Raw genomic sequence first — 21,310 nt, 5'->3', positions numbered from 1 at the left:
AGAAGAGAAGGGTCAAGATGGCGAAGGTTTCTCCGGGTGACAGTGTGCCATGTAGGTGGATTTAGGGTTGGGGATAGGGTGAGGGTGAAACTGACAAGGTTGTGGTCTGAGAGGGGAAAAGGAGTGTTGGAGAGGTTGCAAGGAGTGCATAGGTGGGAGAAAACAAGATCTAGTATGTTACCATCAGAGTGAGTAGGCGTGTTTGACCATTGTGTTAGATCAAAAGAAGAGGTTAGGTTAAGAAATTGAATGGAAGCCTATCTCTTTCAAGACCCGAAATCTTCCCAACCTCACAGAGAATATTGTGCACCACCACCTCTACAGGAAGGATTTTATGCCGGATAGAAACCTGACACTGTGCATTCCAAGTGAAGTAACGGACCACTACCCTAAGAAAAGTGTCCAAATCAAAACCCTGGCAACCCTGATATGCCCCGTACACCCACTCTACATAACTCATGTAGGTGAGAAAAGGAATACCCAGAGCCCACCCCACCTTTTGATAGACCTGTATGTTAAAGATACACTGAAGCAAGAAGTTGTCCATGGACTCAACTTAGCCCACACATTCCATTCTGGGACAATCTCTGTCATCCACAAAGTGGCACTTCAAGTTTCCCCGCACATACAGCCTGCCCTGGAAAGCGAGCTAGGCCAAATTACTGGTAGGAGATCACCAGCCGATCTCTGCCTAAAGAGGCAGAGGATGAGAGGTGCTGAACCACATTGTCCACTAACTTAAGCTTCATACAAGCAGTCCAGTCCCCTTTCCAGATGCCATATTAATCTTGATTCTTCCCCAGCGGCCCCAAAACCTCACTATATCTGCGCAGCCACATAATGAGGTCAGCCTGTGGGATGGGCTCATTCCTTACCAGAATTGTGACAATCTTAACCAGAGTTTTTTGGGGCTAACCCCTCCCACTCAGGCTGACCCCTGCAGCGCTGATCGTACCTCTCCCAAAAGATGTCTTAATGTTTCAGGCTTTAAGAATGAGACATCATATTCCCGTCTACCCACAGGGCTAATCAGGGCAAAGATATCTTCAGCTCTAAAGCCCATGTTCAAAATCTTCCTGGCAACATCTTTCCTAGCTGGTGGGAAATCTTCACGTTCCCGTTTCAGCTGCACCACATTCCTCCTCTTAAAGGTGGAAGGAAATGGAGAAGTAAAGCCAGATGGAAAACTCATTACATTCCCACTGTAACGATCGCGGCTTGCGTTCCACAAGGGACCGCAGCCGCAAGCAGGAAATGAATCGCCGATGCGTTCCAGCGTGGAACGCATCGGGCCGCCCAGATTCTCCAGCACCTCCCCTTCCAATCCATATAAAAAGCAGGAAGCCGGGTCAGTATGGCGTTCTATTATTCGTCTGTGAACGCCAGCTGACAGCCTGTTCCCTGCTGTGTGGACCAAGAACCCCCGAGATCCTGGGAAACCTCTGCCAACAACCCTGCAAAAACAGCAAGTATACGTTCTCTGTGACTGTAACAGAGAACTCTACTACTGCTAGCCGAGATCTTCACTACTGCTACTAACTTGCAAGGATTGCCTGTTTATCATTGATTGGACTCTCACTCCCTCTAGGGGAGAAAACTATGAACTGCGATTACTTATGTATGCCTATGAAAGTCTACCCATTGTATGAAATGAATACCCTGAGTACATAGATTGCTGAAACTAACTGCTATTAAGGATTACTTTCGTATATTTGGGACTCTCTCTCCAATAAGTAGTAGTACCACTGAATTACAAATCTGCTGACTTATGCGTTATACGAGTTCAACATTGTATGCTGAAAATACCCAAATTGAACTGCGGCACATGATGGTAGGGTTCCAAACTCTCCGCTTAAGACTTTGAGAGTGACGCCTGGAACCCGACCCTGAAGCCGTACCCTTGTGAACAACCATATATGTTTATAGCCTCCCCAGCTGAGATTCTTACTATTGCCACGGTATTACAGAATAATAGAACCCGAATCTTGTAAGAAAAATGAATCCAGCGGAGCTAGCAGGCCATATCGTCACCCTTACCCAAAGGGTAGAAACGTTAACCCAAATTGAGAAGACCCGGAGAAGAAGCCATAACCTTTGCATCTACTGCGCTTCTCCCCAGCATGGTGTGGAGAATTGCCCAGTAGTTAGCAGAAAGAGCGGAGGTAAGATGCTTCAAGTGTGTGAGGTGACTCCAACTTGCCTTAAATCCACTCATTATGTCTACGTTTCTCTCTCCCTACAGTGGGACCAGGAACGGATGACGATTAGAGCCATGGTGGATACGGGGGCATGTGGCAACTTCATTGATATCAATGTTGTATCCAAAAATAAAATACCTTACTCAAAGAGATTAACCCCGCTTTCTGTGAGCTTTATAGATGGTACTACCTCCTCCGCAGGGCCTATTTGTAATCAAACTCAGCCACTTCTCATCACATGTAAAGGGAGTCACACAGAATATCTCACTTTCGATATTATTCCTTCCCCCCTTTTCCCTGTAATACTAGGGTTACCATGGCTTAAACTCCATAAACCCACGATCTTATGGGCAAAAGGGGGTATCAGCCTTGATTCCACTTTCTGTAAGGAGACATGTTACCCTGTATCCTCCTTGTTACAGGTTTCCACCGAGGAGATTCCTAGTCAGTATCACCAGTTTTCGGACTTATTCAATAAACAGAATGCGGAGGTTCTCCCTCCTCATAGGCCATACGATTGCCCAATAGAATTAATACCAGGAGCAGCTATACCAAAAGGGAGGATATATCCCTTGTCCCAGCCGGAATTGGAGCATCTAAAAACTTATTTAGACGAGAACCTTAGGAAAGGGTTCATTAGATCCTCTACATCACCGGCTGGGGCAGGGATGTTTTTTGTTAAAAACAAAGACGCGAGCCTCAGACCAATCATAGACTACAGGGGATTAAACAAGATAATGGTGAAAAACCGTTATCCCTTACCTCTCATCCCCGAGCTGATAGAGAGACTACAGACGGTGCAGATATATACAAAACTTGACCTAAGAGGTGCGTATAATTTAATTTGCATTAAAACAGGAGACGAGTGGAAAACGGCTTTCAGAACACGCTATGGGCTATTCGAATACGCAGTAATGCCTTTTGGCCTTTGCAATGCCCCTGCCACCTTTCAGGCATTCATAAATGATATTTTTCGAGATCTCCTGGATACCTGTGTCGTTGTCTATCTGGATGATATTCTCATCTACTCAGACAACCTCCAGGACCACAGGAGACACGTCAGGTGGGTTCTCTCTAGACTTAGGGCTCACTCCTTGTACGTGAAGGGGGAAAAATGCAGTTTTGAAAAATCAACACCGCATGGTGTACATATGGAACAGGCTAAGGTGGATTGTATCCTCCAATGGCCTATCCCTACATCCAGAAAAGCATTACAGAGGTTCTTAGGTTTTGCCAGTTTTTACAGGAAATTCATTAGGAACTTCTCGGCGGTTGTAAAACCACTTACCCGCCTGACAAGTCCATTAGTACAGTTCACCTGGTCTGAGGAAGCTCAGGCGGCGTTTGCCACCCTAAAACAAAGATTCACTTCTGCTCCAATACTGAAGTTACCAAACCCTGAGAGCCATTACGTGCTTGAAGTAGACGCCTCCCAACTAGCTGTAGGAGCTATTCTCTCTCAGAGAACCGCTATTTCTGAACCATTACATCCCATAGCATTTTTCTCCAGATCCCTCAACTCTGCAGAGAACAACTACCCTGTGGGAGAAAAAGAATTACTAGCCATAAAATGTGCACTTGAAACCTGGAGGCATCTCCTGGAGGGCACCAAATATCCCATAACAATATACACCGACCACCGGAACCTGCAATATCTGCAGACAAATAAAACCCTGTCGGCCCGTCAGGTCCACTGGAACCTGTTCTTCAATAGATTTGATTTTCAGATCACGTACCGACCAGGTACGAAAAATGGGAAGGCCGATGCTCTCTCCAGCATGTTAGAGACTCAACCGCCACTCCGATCTCCCTCCTCTGTTATACCCTCTGATAGGATAGCCATTGCCAGTATTAGCCTAAAGAGCCAGCTAAAGGAATGCTTAGCCTCACCCTCTTCAGGAATCCCCAGGGGTCTGGAACGAGACGAGGAAGGATTTCTGTACAGAAATGCAAAACTGTACATACCTCCTCCCTTGACGGTCAAGATCCTCAAAATCCTACATGACGGGACTTTAGCGGGACACCCAGGTATCACAAAAACTCTAGACCTCATCCAACGCCACTTCTGGTGGCCCCAGATGAACAAAACGGTAAGAGAATACGTCTCTTCATGCCAGGTCTGTACCACCTGTAAACAGGGGAGACACCCTCCATATGTCACGCCCGCTCCGATTGAAACGCAGAGGATCTCAACTGCGGAGGGTATAAGCTACCGTAGGTAGTAGTTGAAGGCTTCTCAGGCGTGAATCTCAGGCGTCGCTCCCAATCTTTATCGGGGAGTTAGAGATTCTTGCATCACAGCCTTAGAACGAAAAATAGAAAGGGTAGAGAGGTGTGGGCTATTGCTTCATAGCTTACAGTCTCTATACTATAAGGAAACTTGAATACGGATAAGCAGTAAGAACAATGACCCCGTATTGACAGGGATTGAGCAATGCAAAAATCCCCACAGACAGATGATAGTAATCCTCTAGACAGTCTATATCACTTAGCGAGGTTGCTTCAAAGTATTAAGGTTTAGGACTCCAACTGGAGAAATACTTGCGGTTTGCACAATGTGAGGGATGCAGTGATTCCTGTACTCAAGAGGTAGGTTCCGGCTCTGACAATCCAGGGGAGATGGTCCTAGGCTTCAGGAGGCAACAGGCGCTTCTGAACCCAATTGTGGAACGCCATGTTGCCTCAGCTGAGCCCTTAAATACCCCCAGGAAGCAGGAGGAGCCGTCGGCCGGAACGAGCGGCTTCCGCGTTCCACAGTGGAACGCAAGCCGCTCGCCTTGCAATCAGGAAGTCGAGTGGCTTCCGCGCTCCACCGTGGAACGCAGAGCGGCCGCTACAGCAGAGGGGACGGTCGGAGTGACACTTCCCCGCCGGGACCCGTTACACCATACGGGCTGTTGATGTGTCTGCCCATACCAGAAAAACCGTGGGACTCTGTGTCATTAGACTTTATTGTGGACTTGCCTCCATCCTCGGGTCACAACACCATCATGGTGGTGGTTGACCGACTAACAAAAATGGCCCATTTCACCCCACTAACAAAGGTTCCCACCTCAAAAGAAACAGCTACCGCTTTTTTAGGTACCGTGGTGCGTTTACATGGAATACCTTCCCAGATCATCTCCGACCGCGGAGTTCAGTTCATTTCCCGGTTCTGGAGGGCTCTCTGTGCTTCCTTCCACATTGACCACCGCCTGTCTAGCGCCTATCACCCCCAGACAAATGGGCAGACAGAGCGCATAAACCAATGCTTGGAGCAGTACATCAGATGTTACTGCACGCACCTCCGGGATGACTGGTTCGAGTTACTTCCACAAGCGGAATTCGCTTATAACAACTCTACCAGCTCCTCTACTCTCCACTCCCCGTTCTTCGCGAACTACGGATTTCACCCAAACCCCTTACCGGGTTCTGTGATTCCCTCTAATGTTCCCGCAGCAGTTGACTATCTGGCGAACTTCAGGAAAATGACTGAAGTATTACGTGACAACCTCAACCGTGCCCAAAACACACAGAAACGGTTCTATGACCTCCGGAGGAGACCCGCTCCCGATTATAACATCGGGGACAAGGTCTGGCTCTCCACCAAAAATCTACGTTTAGGAACCACCTCCAGGAAATTGGGGAAACAGTTTGTGGGTCCTTTCCCTATAGAAAGGGTTATCAACGTGAACACCATGAAGCTCACCTTGCCTGTGGGTTTCAACGTTCATCCCCCGTTCCACGCCTCCTTGCTTAAACCTTTCCGTCCGGATCCTTTCCCCGATCGCGCTACTCCTCCGTGCCCCCCGGTACAAGTGAGGGGTCAGGAGGAGTACGAGGTAGAAGAGATCCTGGATTCTAGGAGGAGGTGGAACAGTACCTGATCCGCTGGAAGGGTTACAGTCCCCAGGATGACGGCAGGGAGGTTCATGCTCCCGACCTAGTGAAGAGGTTCCACCTAAGACACCCATCTAAACCATCGCCCCTTGGGAACCCCGGGAGGGTTTCCCTTAGGGGGGGGGGGGTACTGTAACGATTGCGGCTTGCGTTCCACAAGGGACCGCAGCCGCAAGCAGGAAATTAATCGCCGATGCGTTCCAGCGTGGAACGCATCGGGCCGCCCAGAGTCTCCAGCACCTCCCCTTCCAATCCATATAAAAAGCAGGAATCTTCACTACTGCTACTAACTTGCAAGGATTGCCTATTTATCATTGATTGGACTCTCACTCCCTCTAGGGGAGAAAACTATGAACTGCGATTACTTATGTATGCCTATGAAAGTCTACCCATTGTATGAAATGAATACCCTGAGTACATAGATTGCTGAAACTAACTGCTATTAAGGATTACTTTCGTATATTTGGGACTCTCTCTCCAAGAAGTAGTAGTACCACTGAATTACAAATCTGCTGACTTATGCGTTATACAAGTTCAACATTGTATGCTGAAAATACCCACATTGGACTGTGAAAACCCCTTGTTAACTGCGGCACATGATGGTAGGGTTCCAAACTCTCCGCTTAAGACTTTGAGAGTGACGCCTGGAACCCGACCCTGAAGCCGTACCCTTGGGAACAACCATATATGTTTATAGCCTCCGCAGCTGAGATTCTTACTATTGCCACGGTATTACACCCACTAACTTCCCTTAAACTGCCCCTCACTGTACCTGCAAAGGATTTTTTAGCAGCTTTTCTTGCACCTACTTTTACTATTGCAGCATAAGAAACAACAGGAGCATTATTTTGCAGAGTTTCTCTGTATGTTTGAATCAGTCTGCTTCTCACCAGTCTGCAGAGCAGTCCTCACACTGCTGACCATGCTGTGTTTCAATCTTCCACAGCTCAGCCCCACACTCACAGCACCAGCAGAGGCAGAGCTGTGGCCTGTATTGTATATTGCTCACAGACTGCTCTGTGCCACAGGTGAAAACCAACGAAAAAAGGGAAAGGGGAAAGCGCTACAGCCAGGAGAGGATTGAGGTGGGCCGGGCCATGGAGCTTGGTTAATTGTGAGGATGGTCCGACTCACTTGATGATGATGGGGGGGCGGGCTGGTATGTCCCTTCATGGTATGGGTAATTCGGGATCACCGGGAGACACAAAGGGTGAAAGCGAGAGGTGAGAAATCACAGATGATGGAAACACTCAATGAAGTGTAGAGACTCACCATTGAGTAAGGAAAGATGCGTTGTCATCGGCGACGGTGGTGATTAGGTCCTTGCTGAGGCAGGATGTCAGCAATTGTAGAAATCTTGAATGCTGGAACGGAGATGCGATATCCAGGCTGGGAGCAGTTCGATGTTTAAGCTGTGGCATCCTTGTTGCTAGGAGACACAGTTGGGAGGTGGAGAGGCAGAGGAGCCGGAGTGTGGCAGCCTGGGGCTGTTGAGGCAGGTCGCCGATGACAACGCATCTTTCCTTACTCAAAGTTTCCATCATCTGCGATTTCTCACCTCTCGCTTTCACCTTTTGTGTCTCCTGGTGATCCAGAATTACCCATATTGTGAAGGGACATACCAGCCCGCCCATCATCATCAAGTGAGTCGGACCATCCTCACAATTAACCAAGCTCCACGGCCCGGACCACCTCAATCCTCTCCTGGCTTTAGCACTTCCCCCTTTCCCTTTTTCTTTGTTTTTTTTTTGCATGTCGGACAACCCGGTCCGTACTATCAGGAAGCCGCACACCAGCACCACCCCTCATCCATAATCCCATATACACTTGTTTAGGCCTGGTTTAGGCACGCTGTCACTTTCATCTTCCAAAAAGACCAGATCAAATTTGAAGTTTTGCTCACACACAGGTGACACAAGCTCTTTGATGAACATTAATTCACCTCCACCTTCCTCCACTTGGGGTGTCAACACAACTTCAGGGGTAGCCTGCGGGGTCAGCTGTTCGGACACATTGTTTTGTGTCTTAGCTGTCTCTGGAACATAAGCACCCGATGATGCACCCGCCCCACTAGCTCCCCTCATTCTTTAATCTGAAAACCGCTCTTCATTGGCGTATTTCTCCTTAAAAGCCCCACTTATTCAGCCTTCAACTTTACCTCTGCTTCCAGTGCTTAAAGCTCAGGCTTCATCTGAATCTTTCTGGAACTCCAGACCTTCTGAAACCCTCCTTGCTTCTTATGCAGACTTAAACGCTGCCAGCTTTTCTTCCTCCTTTGCAGTTTTTAGGATGCGATTGGTGACTTTTTTTTCTGTAATCAGCCACACTTTCGCCCTTCATGGGCCCATTACCGAGATCAAACACAGTAGGGAGAGCACTAGGCCTCCTCCCTCGAGAGGGGGGTGACCCAGAGTCCTCCCCCGGATCCATTATGGCCTTCTGGGTGAAGTTGGCTCACTCCAGCCCCCGGCTCTCTTTCCATGTGGAAGAATGCAGAGCACCAGAAACACGCTTGCTCACTGCTGCTGATCTTTTATTAAAAGAATCAAACAACTTTTTGTACAAAAGTAAAAAACAAGCATAGTACCAACTGTACAAAAATAAAAATATGAACATATACAGCCACGTTATATACAAATATATACACTGGCAGTAAAGCCTCCTCACCAAACACATTGACCTCAAAATTCATAAACTATTTACATGAAGCAGCAGAGAAGGCCTAAGAGGCACAACCCATCACCTATGCACACAGCCATTTTTCAAAAACAAAATAGTAAAAATCTAAGGTGATAAGGGACAGACAGCCACACACCCAGAGAAAGACTCCTGTGGGTCAGGGAGGCTTGATACCCTCCCGCTTTCAACCAAGCCCCCTGCCTCCACTTGTCTCTCTCATGCACCCGAATCTTCCCCACCGCATGCCACTCACCAACACCTGGACAGGAAGGATTTTATGCCGAATGGAGACCTGAAATAATGGACCACTAGACTAACTAAAAAAAGTGTATCCAAACAAAAAAAACCTCCAGCATTGAATGCTCCATACACCCACTTGGCATAAGTCAGCCTAGAGAGGAAAGAAACACTGAGGGCCTGCCTTGTTTATATACCTCTATGTTAAAAGGGCAATGAAGCAGTTAATGGTCCATGGTCTCCACCTTACATGCACACTCCTTTCAAGGACAACCACGTTCCTCCTCACTGCTGTGACCTCGGGGCCGGCTCGTGGAACACACACAAGCCGAAGAGGGTAAGCGTCGGACAACATTTCTACCCTGGCCAACCTGACTGTTACAGACCAAACCCCCCATCCACATGTTACGGTCATTGAGGATTTTTCCTGGCTTAGTCAGTACTTCCCCGTAATTTCTTACAAACAGAAATACTCTCATTGCTGAGGATGATGGTAATTTTTTTAACTTTCGACTGCTACGACACAGCAACCGGTGTCTGACCTTTCCATTCCGGTCTCGACCTGTACTGAGCCTCATATCGTTCCCAGAACAGGTCAAGAGCCTCCGGTCTGGTGAAGCTGATGGTGTACTCATGGCTCCCAGCCACATGAATGAAGGCAAACAGGTCATTAGCCCTGAAACCCATCTCCAGGATCATATCCACCACGAGACGCCTATTGGGGGAAGACAGCTCCACCCTCCCATTTTAGGAGTACTACATTACATCTCTGACCCCCAGCAGATGGCAGAGATGCAGGACCAGATCACAGAGCATTTGAAGCAGCAGTCTGTGGTGGGGGTATCTGTTTGAAAGCAGAATGCTGCCTGGACTGCAGCCCTCACCTGAGGATACTAGCAGGTGTAGAGCTTACCACCTGTGCAAATGAAAGCTTCCTGGGGCCAATGCTCCACACAGAATCAGGTACAAGGGGTTGCACATTATTATCGAAGCACACATTTTTTTCCCTTTACAGAACTGCTAGCAGGAATATTAGTCACAGAAGGGTTAAACTCTTCTGTCAGCTGCAGTGGATGTTTCACTCCTGCCTGCAGTACCAACCACCACCTGAGGCAGCACTATAGAGTCACCTTCTGTAGCAGGGCAGACAGGACAATTGAACTCAGCAATTGAAAGGTTAATGGGCTCCGCTGAACCCTGTAGTCCCATTCAGAAATTTCATTTTTTTTTTTAAACAACAATTACCTTAACCACCACACTTCCAGTCACAGTGCTGCTGGACAATATATCATCACACAAAGGCGACATACAGTCAGTGTTGGCCTCACTATTAAGTGGCATGAAAGCAGTCTTAGTCACTAACTGAGGCCTGGCAGGCTTTACCTTTATCAGGTACATCTTCTGGTACGTCCTCATCTCCAAAAACCAGCTGACCCTCCCGGATGAGGGACTCCATTGCCTGGATCACCTGCAGCATACCACCAGAGTCCTGGGATGATGCCGGGCTGCTTACCTCACACTGGGGAGGCAGTGGATTGGAACTTGGAGTCTCCTCTACCTCCATCTTAGCCCTTCTCTCAAAGCGCCTTCCATTACGGAATTTCTCCATGAATGGGCCATCTCTTCCCTCCAGCTCGGCCAAAATGGACTCCTGAAGCTCCACTTGGCCTTTCACCAGCTGGATCTCGGCATCCAAAGAGCCTCGTTTCTGGCTGTACAGCCCACCAAGCTGCTTGCTCAGCCGCTTATAATTCGCTCTAAGTTTATAGAGCTTACCTCTCTCTCTTTATTCAGAATCCTGATCCCGGTCACCACTCTCTCTTGAATGGACACAGCTCCTTCACCCTCAGCAGGGGCAGACAAATCACAGGCACCTGTATCTGCAGGTATCTCGCTCCTGAGCTCCGGACATGGCTGAGAACTCCCAGAGGAAGTCCCCCCAACCTCCATGGCTTCCCCAGGCAGGGACCAGTTTCTTCACTCCTTGCAGAAACTGAAAATCAAAGCAAACAAGACACACACTTGTTCCCTGCTGCTCTCTATACTTGTGCAGGATGACTGTTCTTGTATCCACTCCCTCTGTAGACAGCCTGCAATGGGTGGACGTGTTGGGTCCCTCCCACAGCCTTGCATAGGCTATGTGCAGCACAGTGATGATGTCACCACTATTACATGGTGATATCGGGGTTTGTAAAGGTGTAAAGGCATCTGGTGCAAACAAAGTGGATTTAAATCCTTTGTGACTATTGAGGAATATACATATATAGTTCAAGTGTTTGTGGCTGGAGTTCAACTTTAAGGCCTGGTTCACACCTGTACGTTTTGTAGTGCGTTCAACGCTCTACGAACGCTCTACAAAACGCTCAAACATGAAAATCCCATTGTTTTCTATGGGTATGGTTCACACCTTGCCGTATTTCAGCCCGTCTGAATGCGCTACAAAACGACCTACGCCTGAAAAGGTACATGAGCTTCTTTGCGGCATTTTTGTTGCGCATTTCCATTGGGATACAGCCAAGTAGCCCTCGGAAACACGCATTTTTTTACAGCGAATCGCGGTAAAAACGCACGTCACGAAATGCGCGACAAACACGCATATTCAATACGCCTAGGTGTGAACAGAGCCTAAGTGAAACACTGAGCTTCTGAAAGTACCTTCTAGCACAGGGATGGGCAACTCTGGCCCTCCAGATGTTGTGGAACTACATGTCCCATGAGGCATTGCTAGTCTAACAGTTACAGGTATGTAATGCTCTGGACTAAAAATCCCAGAGACGTAAAGCTTTAACCAAGGATGAGCCCAGCTGTAGAGCTTGGCAAAACTTTAATTTCTATTTGTTGTCAGTTCTTGCAGTGAAGCTCAAGGAATCTGACCCCGGTAGCATTTAAAAGTACTTTACTTGGCGAAAATGCTGCGTGTACAAACTTAGTTACAGGAAAAACAAATACATAAACAAGACGGGGGCTTCACAAGATGAGGGTTTGAAGAGAGGACATCACTCTGACCAAGGGAGGACCGCACTCTAATACAAAGGATTTAGCAGAGACTGCAATGAGAAGCCATTTTCCTCCGAACGCCTATGTGCCAAGAAGTCCGCTTCATTACGGAATTTAGGAACCTGCAGCCTAAGCTAAGTACTATTTCAGTGTTTTATCTCTTAGAAAGCATCTTAGATAGTGTAGTGGGTGCATGTGAATGTTTGTAGCAGCCTGTCAAATAGAAATTAAAGTTTTGCCAAGCTTTACAGCTGGGCTCATCCTTGGGCTAAGCTTTACGTCTCTGGGATTTGTAGTCCAGAGCATTACAAGGTATGACTCCCAGAGGCAGGAGTTGCCCACCCCTGATCTAGTGTCTAATCTACAAATCTCTATATTTAACGCAATAACAGACATATGGCGGAGTTGACCTTTAAAAATTGTGAAAGTCAAAGCACAAAAATAGCACTATAATGCCTCAATATATGAAGTCACTAAAAATACATTTATATTTTTATTTTAATATTTTAACTAAGGGAAAGTGATCATTCACTTTGCAAACTGACATTCTCTATCCCTGTAATAAATCAGCCCCAATGTTTCCGACTGTTAAAACATGTAATGCCATATAGTTATGTTTGCTTCCTTTAATGTTTTATTATTTCCAAGCTGGGCAGATGCAGATAATGTGTTAACCTTTAAAGGATATTCTCCATTGAATTCTATAGTATCTGGAGAGATCTAAAAATATATAATTGTAATGGGGATTTTTAGTTCACCAAGGTAAGTGTCCCTGTGTGTTTTGAAGCAGGTATAAAATGGAGCTGACTGTGAAAAAAATCATGCGCGATTGCACATCGATATTTCATACAAATGGTAAGTAATTCTCTTTTTTTAACACAGTTATTCTGATTTACTAAAGGAGCAGATATTCCTCACCTAATATATTGTAACTGTGCTCACTATGAATATCCATTCATGTGCAGATTAAAAAAATTACCAGGAATTTGCTAATCACAGGGTTGAATAATTATGGTCAATATCCACTTAATTTTCTCAAGTGCAAAATTCTCAATTCTTTAAGTAAATTGGCCTCCCCGTGCTTATTCACTTCTACATGCTACATATTCTTAATATTTTCTCTAGGATCTGACAAAAATCTCTCATTCTTTTTTGCTATTCTTTACAATGTAAGACTTTGTGTGTGTTATAGATAGCACAGTAAATCCCTGACTTGTCCTATACTATTTTCCAGTGTTATTTATAGAATTGTAGGTTAACTAATTAGGGACTTCTATAAAACATGTATGGTTAATATTACAATACTCCGCCTACATTTATATGCTCCATCGCTCAAACAAATATAGTTAATTGCAAAATATTATAGATTTTTTATGCAATTCTTACTGGTTATCTATTATCTAAGGCTGAGACTGTTTTTCTTTAAACTGTTTGCTTAAATTGATCAAAAGACCAAATAGAGTTATCACAGACTCTTTCAATGATATAGCCCTGACTGATATTAGCAATAAAGGAAAGGTAGACTGTACTTTATGGGTTTTGTATTGCAGCATTTGCCTTTCCCAAATACATGAAGACAGCCTAATTTTTGAAAATGCTAGATGAGTGTCATGTTGTCCCCCTTTCCTCAATACTTAAAAAAGAACTCTGCGCATTTTAAAAATGAACCCTTGCAGTGGGACTACCATGACACTGCAAGGGTTAATTGCTCATTTAGGTCTAGGATCTAAAATAAGGAAGATATACTTCTCCTCAGTGCCATGGCGGTACATGCTCACCTCTCTCCCCCTCTACTCCAGTTGTGCATTGTCCCTCAGTGTCCTCACATCCAATGCAAGTCAATGGACTTGTATTGGATGTGAGGATGTCAACAGTACGCTGAAGCCCGGAGGAAGAACAGGCTGCAGGGAACGTTCTAGCCGCTAGGCAGTGTTGTGGAAATTTTACTAGGATGTGTTTTTAGTATATTGTAATATTGTCATCATGTCTCTCAGTGTCTGGATTTCTGGGCCATGCTCGATTGGCGCGTGACCCGGATTTAAATAGACTCTGGGGTTAAACCATTGGAGTAGATATCTAATGCGTGGCGGAGCAGTGTTTTCTTAGCGAGTGTGTGGACGCCAGGCTAGGGCCCCTGCGCGGTGTGTGGATTTATTGGTTTTGCGTGCATACAACTTGCTTTGAGGACATAGTATTATTTAAGATACATATCTGCCTTTATGAAAGGAACGTGAGTTCGTATTTCTGAAGCATCTGATCAGCTCGCTGGAAATGGTATGGCATTGTCTCTGAACGTTATTGGGCATTGCTTGGATAAGGTTCGCTCCAGTGGTAATTGGAGATTGTATATGTGGGTATGATACAGACATACACTCCCTTTTACTGGCTACGATATGTTGATATGTTGATGTAGTGAGGAAGTGATGTTGGTTGTTGACATCACTTCCTGGTTTGCTATTTGTTGACAGCACTTCCTGTTTGACATCACTTCCTGGTTTGCTGTTTGAGACATCACTTCCTGTCTGACATCACTTCCTGTCGGACAGCTATAAAAATAAACAAATACCTGTGCTGAGTCTCTAAGAATGGAACCAGCAGGAAAGCAACACCTGTCTCCTAACTCTACATGACTCTACAGGGGTACTTCCAGTCCTTGCACAAAAGAGCTTAATACAACTGTGCTTTTAAGCACGGGGGAAATTCTTTGTGTTTGACATACTTTAATCAAGTGAATTTCCATAACAGCAGGAACGAGGATTGGGTAAGTATATCTTTTATATTTTAAACCCCAGCACTTTACTCGTGCAGTGCAGGGGCAGCCCCGCTGCAAGGATAATTTTTTTATAATGCCCACAGTTGTTCTTTAAAGCAAAAAACACAGAACAAGTATGCATATGCAGATCACTGACTTTGCTGATCTGTATTCTTGTTTTGTTTTTGCAGGACAGTGTCAGTAGCAGCATAACAGCTAGGCAGCTAGTATTTCCAGAGATAGACCACTATTGTCATTTCTAATATTGTATTTCTATCTCGCTTACTTCATATTATTTGATGGGTTTTAATATTTTTAAACATTTTTACTTCTACAATATTGTTGTTTTATTAATTGTGGAGATTTGTAGATTTGCCACTGGACAGGTAGATTGGAAACTAAAACAACTCTATTTAACATATGCTTTACAACTGTGTGTGTCGCCAGCACAGGGAGTGTCATTTTTCTCAGTAATTTCACTGACAATCCAACTTGCATTGTATTAGAGGGCAGTAAAATATAACCATTGTGTGGCATTGCAAATCATGTCCATGTAGAAAACTACACACTGATGAGATTATTTACATCAAGCAGATTTATTTACATCAAGCAGATTTCTTTTACATATACTGTACATCTAAGTAAACAAAAAAAACTATATATTCCCTTTCAAAGGATAATTGGAATAATATAATTGGGACACCATGCTTCAATATATCCTCATTTGCTCTATCTCTGTACAAGTATGTCCTTGAACTAATAGATGCATATGATTTTCTTTTTTTTTAAAGCTAAACTAATAAGCCATTACTTCAATTATATTTATAGGTTTATCTAATAGTGATGTGATGTTACATAAAATTAAAGAAGGAATAGAAAAGTTCATGCATTTTAAACTGTTTTAATTTTTTTTATATATAGAAAATTCCTATTTTACAAATACAAATTTAAAACAGGGTGCATCCATGAAACTGGTATGGAGGATTATGAGATCGAAAGAGATCATTACAGAAATGTTCAGAGAGTCTTTAACTGAATCTCCATATAGCCCCCTATGAACAGGGAGGGATGAGTGATTTTTCTGTGCATGTAAATATATACGTTTGAGCTACTGATCTCTGTAAACAGGCTTTTTAGTTAAAACAAGTTTGATTACAGTGGTAACATGTAAAAAGGTGCCTAGGGCTGTACATGTTGGCTGGAAATGTAAATATTAAATATTTATATTAATTATTTCAATTGTTAATTATATTTAACAAAACTTACATGCACACTAATGAGTAACAATCTCTAATATGACAGTTTCACATTAAAAATATTTCATGTTATACAAATTCAAACTGTTTATAAAATTGTGCAAAAACACATGATTGTCCAAAGTCAACATTAATAAAAGTCCACAAATCTTTTCACATATGGGAAACTTCACCACGCTGACCCAGGTACCACACAGTTACTGTGCTTAAAACATTACCAATACCTCTTTGGACAGCCACTTTCAGACCTCGTGGCCGGGGCCCAGATGAAGTGGGCTGAATGATACTGGCTACCATTCAGCCCAGAAGACTAATGACATCTTGTGATGTAAAGGAAGTACTGCAAGGGACAGTTCCAGTGAGTATTAAAGCAAATGCTGCATTTTTCTTTTTTCTTTTTATGGGCCCTTAATTTGTTTTGCTTTTATTTTTTGACTGGAGTTCTGCTTTAACAAAAACAAAATCTAAAATAAACACAGCAGATCACGTAGAGACAGATGTCATGTAACTATACTAGCAGCTTTGAATTAGTATCATGCTTAATTTATTAAGTACATTGATGGACTTAAGAAATGTTTTTACATTCCCATAGTTTTTCCATAATTGTTGTCCATCCAAAACTAATTTTTTACATAGTTACGTAGTTAGCCAGTAAAGAAAATGTGTAAAAAAAACCCCTTGATAAACAGAACTCCCACAGCTGATCCAGAGCAAGAAAAAAACCCATAAAACATGGTCCAATTTGCTCCAACAGGTGACAAATACCTTCATGATCCCAAAACGCAGTCAGATATTTCCTGGATCAACAATATCAAGTGTTAATACTTATACATGTTAATTTTCTTTGCATTTAGCTTTTTTTAACAATCATCTGAGCTGGCTAGAACTAGTTCCCAAGGTAGGTTATTTCACATTTTAACAGCTCTTTTATTCACAGAATTGTAGGTTCATTAATTAGGGAATGCTATAAAACATATATGCTTAATATTACAATACTTTCATATGCTCCACTGCCCACATAAATCATTATGTGTAAAAGATTAGAGATTTTGTTATGCTAACAGGTAGGTAGGTTATTCCAAATTTTCACAGCTCTTACTGTGAAGAAGCCTTTCCATATGTGGAGATTAAACATCTTTTCCTCCAGGTGCAAAGAGTTACAACACTGTTTTTTTGTTTAGATTTTCTTAAATAAAGGTTTCTTAAATAAAAATGATTATTGTTGAATTCAATTAGGTGAGAGGTAGCAAATTAAGCTGTGAACATGTAGATCATTTTAACTTTGTAAAACGACTAGCACATCAAGTCAGACTTAATGACATATGGTTACAAACACTCCTGGCCATCTTTTACCCAAGACATCTTACACCACTATGGGTAGTTTTAGCCTACTGGGTAGGTTAGCAAAGGAGGGAGTATGAGTGTGCTTCACTCAGGGATTGTGTTTTCTACTATGGGTAGTTTTAGCCTACTGGGTAGGTTAGCAAAGGAGGGAGTATGAGTGTGCTTCACTCAGGGATGGTGTTTTTTTTAATTTCCCCTTAAATGTGCAAGGAGATATTTTGTGGGGGACATAAGCCAAGCAACATGATACCTTTGTGGCTTCCTTTCCTTTGGCACACTGGCTTCCTTTCCTTTGGCACACTGGCTTCCTTTCCTTTGGCACACTAAGTGCGCTACAGCATAGTGTTGACAGCTTGTTCATATGATACAAGGGCAGGAAGCCAGAAGATAGCAATATTGATGTTAGCAAAGGTAAATACCATGTCTGCTGTTGCAGGTGCATTTTAGCCATCCTTGTTGGTTCCTTTTGCAGAATATTTTGGCAGTATTATGTATGTACCTATTCAGCTAGATGTTGAAGAAATTCATTACAATATCTGTGGGGATATAGCCCATGAGAAACTCATGTTGGTTGCTCGGTATCCTCCATTGCAGAACAACACACTCCACTGAAATTGAACCAGAATCTACTAAATGCTTTGGGGCAACTGTAGAAAAGTACTGGAGATCATGGGAACCAGTAAGTAGTAGTAACCAGAAATTATTATTTATAATTTTGATTGCTTGTGAAAAGCAAACTGATGTCACACTGACCTTATTACTGGGGTACTCTAACACTCTTTGTGTGTCTTGCATAAAGTTTGTGTGTGTGGGTGTGTGCAGCATTAGCCAGTCCAGAAAACCTTTGTACAAAGAGGTGACGGAAAAAACTCAGAAACTTGTTTGGTAATTCTATAACAATGTATCACTGTATGTCTACCATATGGATGAAAGTAATCACCAGCACTCACAGGATGCCAAATTTGTATTCATTTTTATTGAACGTGTGTCACATGCATTAATCAAAGCAACGTTTCAGGGCCACGCAGGGTCCTTTCCCCACGGGGACATAGTGGCAGGGAAGAATTTTGCATTTTGGGAGTGCTGGTGAATGATTCCTATAATTCGTATTGTTGAATAAATGGCGACATCCGTGTCATCACTTCGAGCACCGCGATTCAGAAAGAGAAAGGTCTAAAGAGCCACATGGAGTGTGTGTGACAAACCACAACGCTTGTATGTCTACTGTGACACATCCCTAATGCCTGGCTGCAAAAAAAAGAGGAAAAGAAAAGGCTTATAGGACATGTCAGAGGCCACAGGAAATTCTAATGAATGGCTTTAAGTGACCCTGTCATGAGAGAAGTATGGGTCTACAATTGCTGGTCTCCTGCTTAAAAATTCCTGTGTAAATAAGGTTCAGAATTCTTTATCTTTATACTTGTTCCAACTCAGTAACCCAAGAAACATTAAAGCCAATACAGCAACATGTCAACTGGATATCTTGCATTTTCAGAAGGAATTGTCAGCTATGACAACCTCCATGATTTTCTCAGGGCTGGTATAATTGTAACTTGCAATCCTATTGAGGTGGTGTTTTTTGTTTGAAAATTTCATTACCTGTTAAAGCCTATTTGAACCTTTTTGTTACTATAATGCAGTCATGCTGCATAAATAGTAAGGATGTCAGTGGGGTTTTTAAACATTTTTTAATGTTGTGTTGCAGCCTTTGTTAAAAATCCCTTGATGCATCAACACACTGGATTTGGAATTCTGTTCAACACAAGGCAATCAGTCTGACATGCCTCCTGCACATCGCTCCAATAACCAATGATCCAGCAGTCTGGATCTCCAGCATACTGATGAGTTAAAATTACACTAAACTCAGGAGTTAAATCTTAAAAATGCATTTAGGTGCCTTAGCTATTACCAAAACTGTACCTTATTTGTGCATCACTATGCTGTAGATCAGGGGTGCCCATAAGGTCGATCGCGATCTACCAGTCGATTGCGTAGCACTTACTGGTAGATTGCGATGTCCTCTTCTCCCGCCGGTGGGGCTTCTCTGGCTCTCCACATCTGTATGCAGCGGGGATCTGAGAAGAAGTGACGAAACCGGCGGCGGGGGAAGGCGGAGGATGGAGCCGCTGTCACAGAACTAATGCCGAGCGGTGAGGAGAGAGAGAGACGCTCGGTCTGGATCTGACAGCTGGCGACTCTCTCTCCCCTCATCGCTCGGCCTTAGATCTGTGACAGCGGCTCCGCCCCCCGCCCCTCCCACGGCTGAAGTGCTTCGTGTCGGATCCCCCGCTGCCTCCCCCTGGGAGAGCAGGGGATCCATAGGAGAAGCTGAGCCCCCGTGTGCGTGGCAGAGCGGCAGAGGATTGGTACATATCAGTTATATGTACCGGTCCTCTGTGCAGGACAAACACTGGAGCGATCAGCTGATCACTCCAGTGTTTGTAAATAACTGGGGGCACATATTATTATTATTATTATTATACAGGATTTATATAGCGACGTCCTGACGAAGCCCCGGGGGAGGGGCGAAACGCGTAGACGTTCAACACACAATGCTTGGAGCAAAACCCTAAGAGACACATCCTCACCAAATACCGCGGATCCTAGCGGAAAACAAATCCTTTTGGAAACAACAACATACGGACCCCTTGGGAATCCAAATTCCTCGTACACATGCAGATGCATTAAGGACTAACCCTCTGGGCCGACCCATTCATTTAAAACTAACGAAACCTTCCCCTCAAAATGAAGAGACCAATGGAGAGGTAAGCTAAACAATACGTAAAAAGACTGACAACTGGATACGTGAGTAAAAATCTTTGTTCTCTCAAAAGAAAAACTACTGTCATAATAAGGAAAAATGAAATTTCGGATGAATCGAGTGAAATCACAATCCTAAATAGAAAGTTAAAAAGCATGCTCACATTATAGCATGTGCCGCAAAACCATATGGATTACTAATTGCTAACTAGCGGCAACAGTCTCAGCTGCCTCCATACAAAGGCATAGCTTACCTCCGAATAACTTCAGGGGACCTATGAAAGACTCTAACTAATCATAGGTGATCGGTCCCACCAGGGGAAAGATACTGATCAAGGCAAGGTAGTGGTTAACCTGACCATCGGTACCAAACAAGAGGAACTAAATACCCAAAACCACAAGTAGGAAGCCCAGAAGGGAACCCATAGGGGGAAGACATTTAAGACATTAAATATACTTTGTAACCAAAAGGAGAAGATTGACATGTAGGAAAACCCGACGGAGGTAATGTAGAACACTTGAATTTAAACAGCTCCAGCTAAAGCAAGAAAAATAATGATCAGTTCATGCTGCTTCATCTTTGTTTTTATTGGTCAACGAAGAAAGATTGGCCTATGTTTGTGATCCATGTTGTTATACTAAATAAATAATTTTTTACAAATCGATAACGATGGTCCGTCCCGATATCTGAAATTAACCCTTGGACAACCTACAAATAGTAGGCGGCCCGAATCCTTTCCCTTTTTTTGTTTGAGGATTTATATAGCGCCAATAGTTTGCACAGCGCTTATTACTATTACTATGTGTCCACAGTTATGAATGAACAGGATGTGATTTACATGACTTCCTGTTCCTTCATGAGTTTCTCAATTGGGAGAAGCACTCTGTACAGAGGCTCCTCCCCATTCAGAAACTGGATGGTAGTAAAATATTTTCTGAATGAATGGGAAGCCTCTGTGCTTTCCATTCATTTAGAACAGAGGCTGCAGAAAAAGGGATTGAGGACTTTGTGTCCTCAATTTCTTTTTCTATTTTAAAAGGGAAACATCTGGGGGTAGTTTAGACCCCTTTTTTTTTCCCCAAAGCCTCCCTCCCCTCCAACAGTAAAAAAAAAAACATTAAATTTAAAAAAAAAATTTAAATAGTAAAAAAATGTAAAAAAAATCCTGGAGGCAGGCCGCTGGGTGACATCACATGCCTGTTGGGGG

The 21,310-nt window shown here is 43.8% G+C and overlaps 1 protein-coding gene across 1 annotated transcript in view; it reads left to right on the top strand.

The window, feature by feature from the left end:
• The first annotated feature begins 13,750 nt into the window (after positions 1-13,750).
• LOC108797242 (olfactory receptor 12D2-like) overlaps positions 13,751-21,310 on the top strand; it is a 10,959-nt gene continuing 3,399 nt past the window's right edge. Inside the window, exon 1 of the mRNA XM_018568812.1 lies at positions 13,751-13,756. Coding sequence (XP_018424314.1) covers positions 13,751-13,756 — 6 coding nt within the window. The remainder of the gene's footprint in view (positions 13,757-21,310) is intronic.

The sequence above is a fragment of the Nanorana parkeri genome, unplaced genomic scaffold (genome assembly GCF_000935625.1).
Source record: "Nanorana parkeri isolate BGI_ZX_2015 unplaced genomic scaffold, ASM93562v1 scaffold1249, whole genome shotgun sequence".
NCBI classification, from domain to species: Eukaryota; Metazoa; Chordata; class Amphibia; order Anura; family Dicroglossidae; genus Nanorana; species Nanorana parkeri.
The sequence above is the reverse complement of the archived record's forward strand: the minus strand, read 5'-3'. Positions and strand labels throughout refer to the sequence as shown.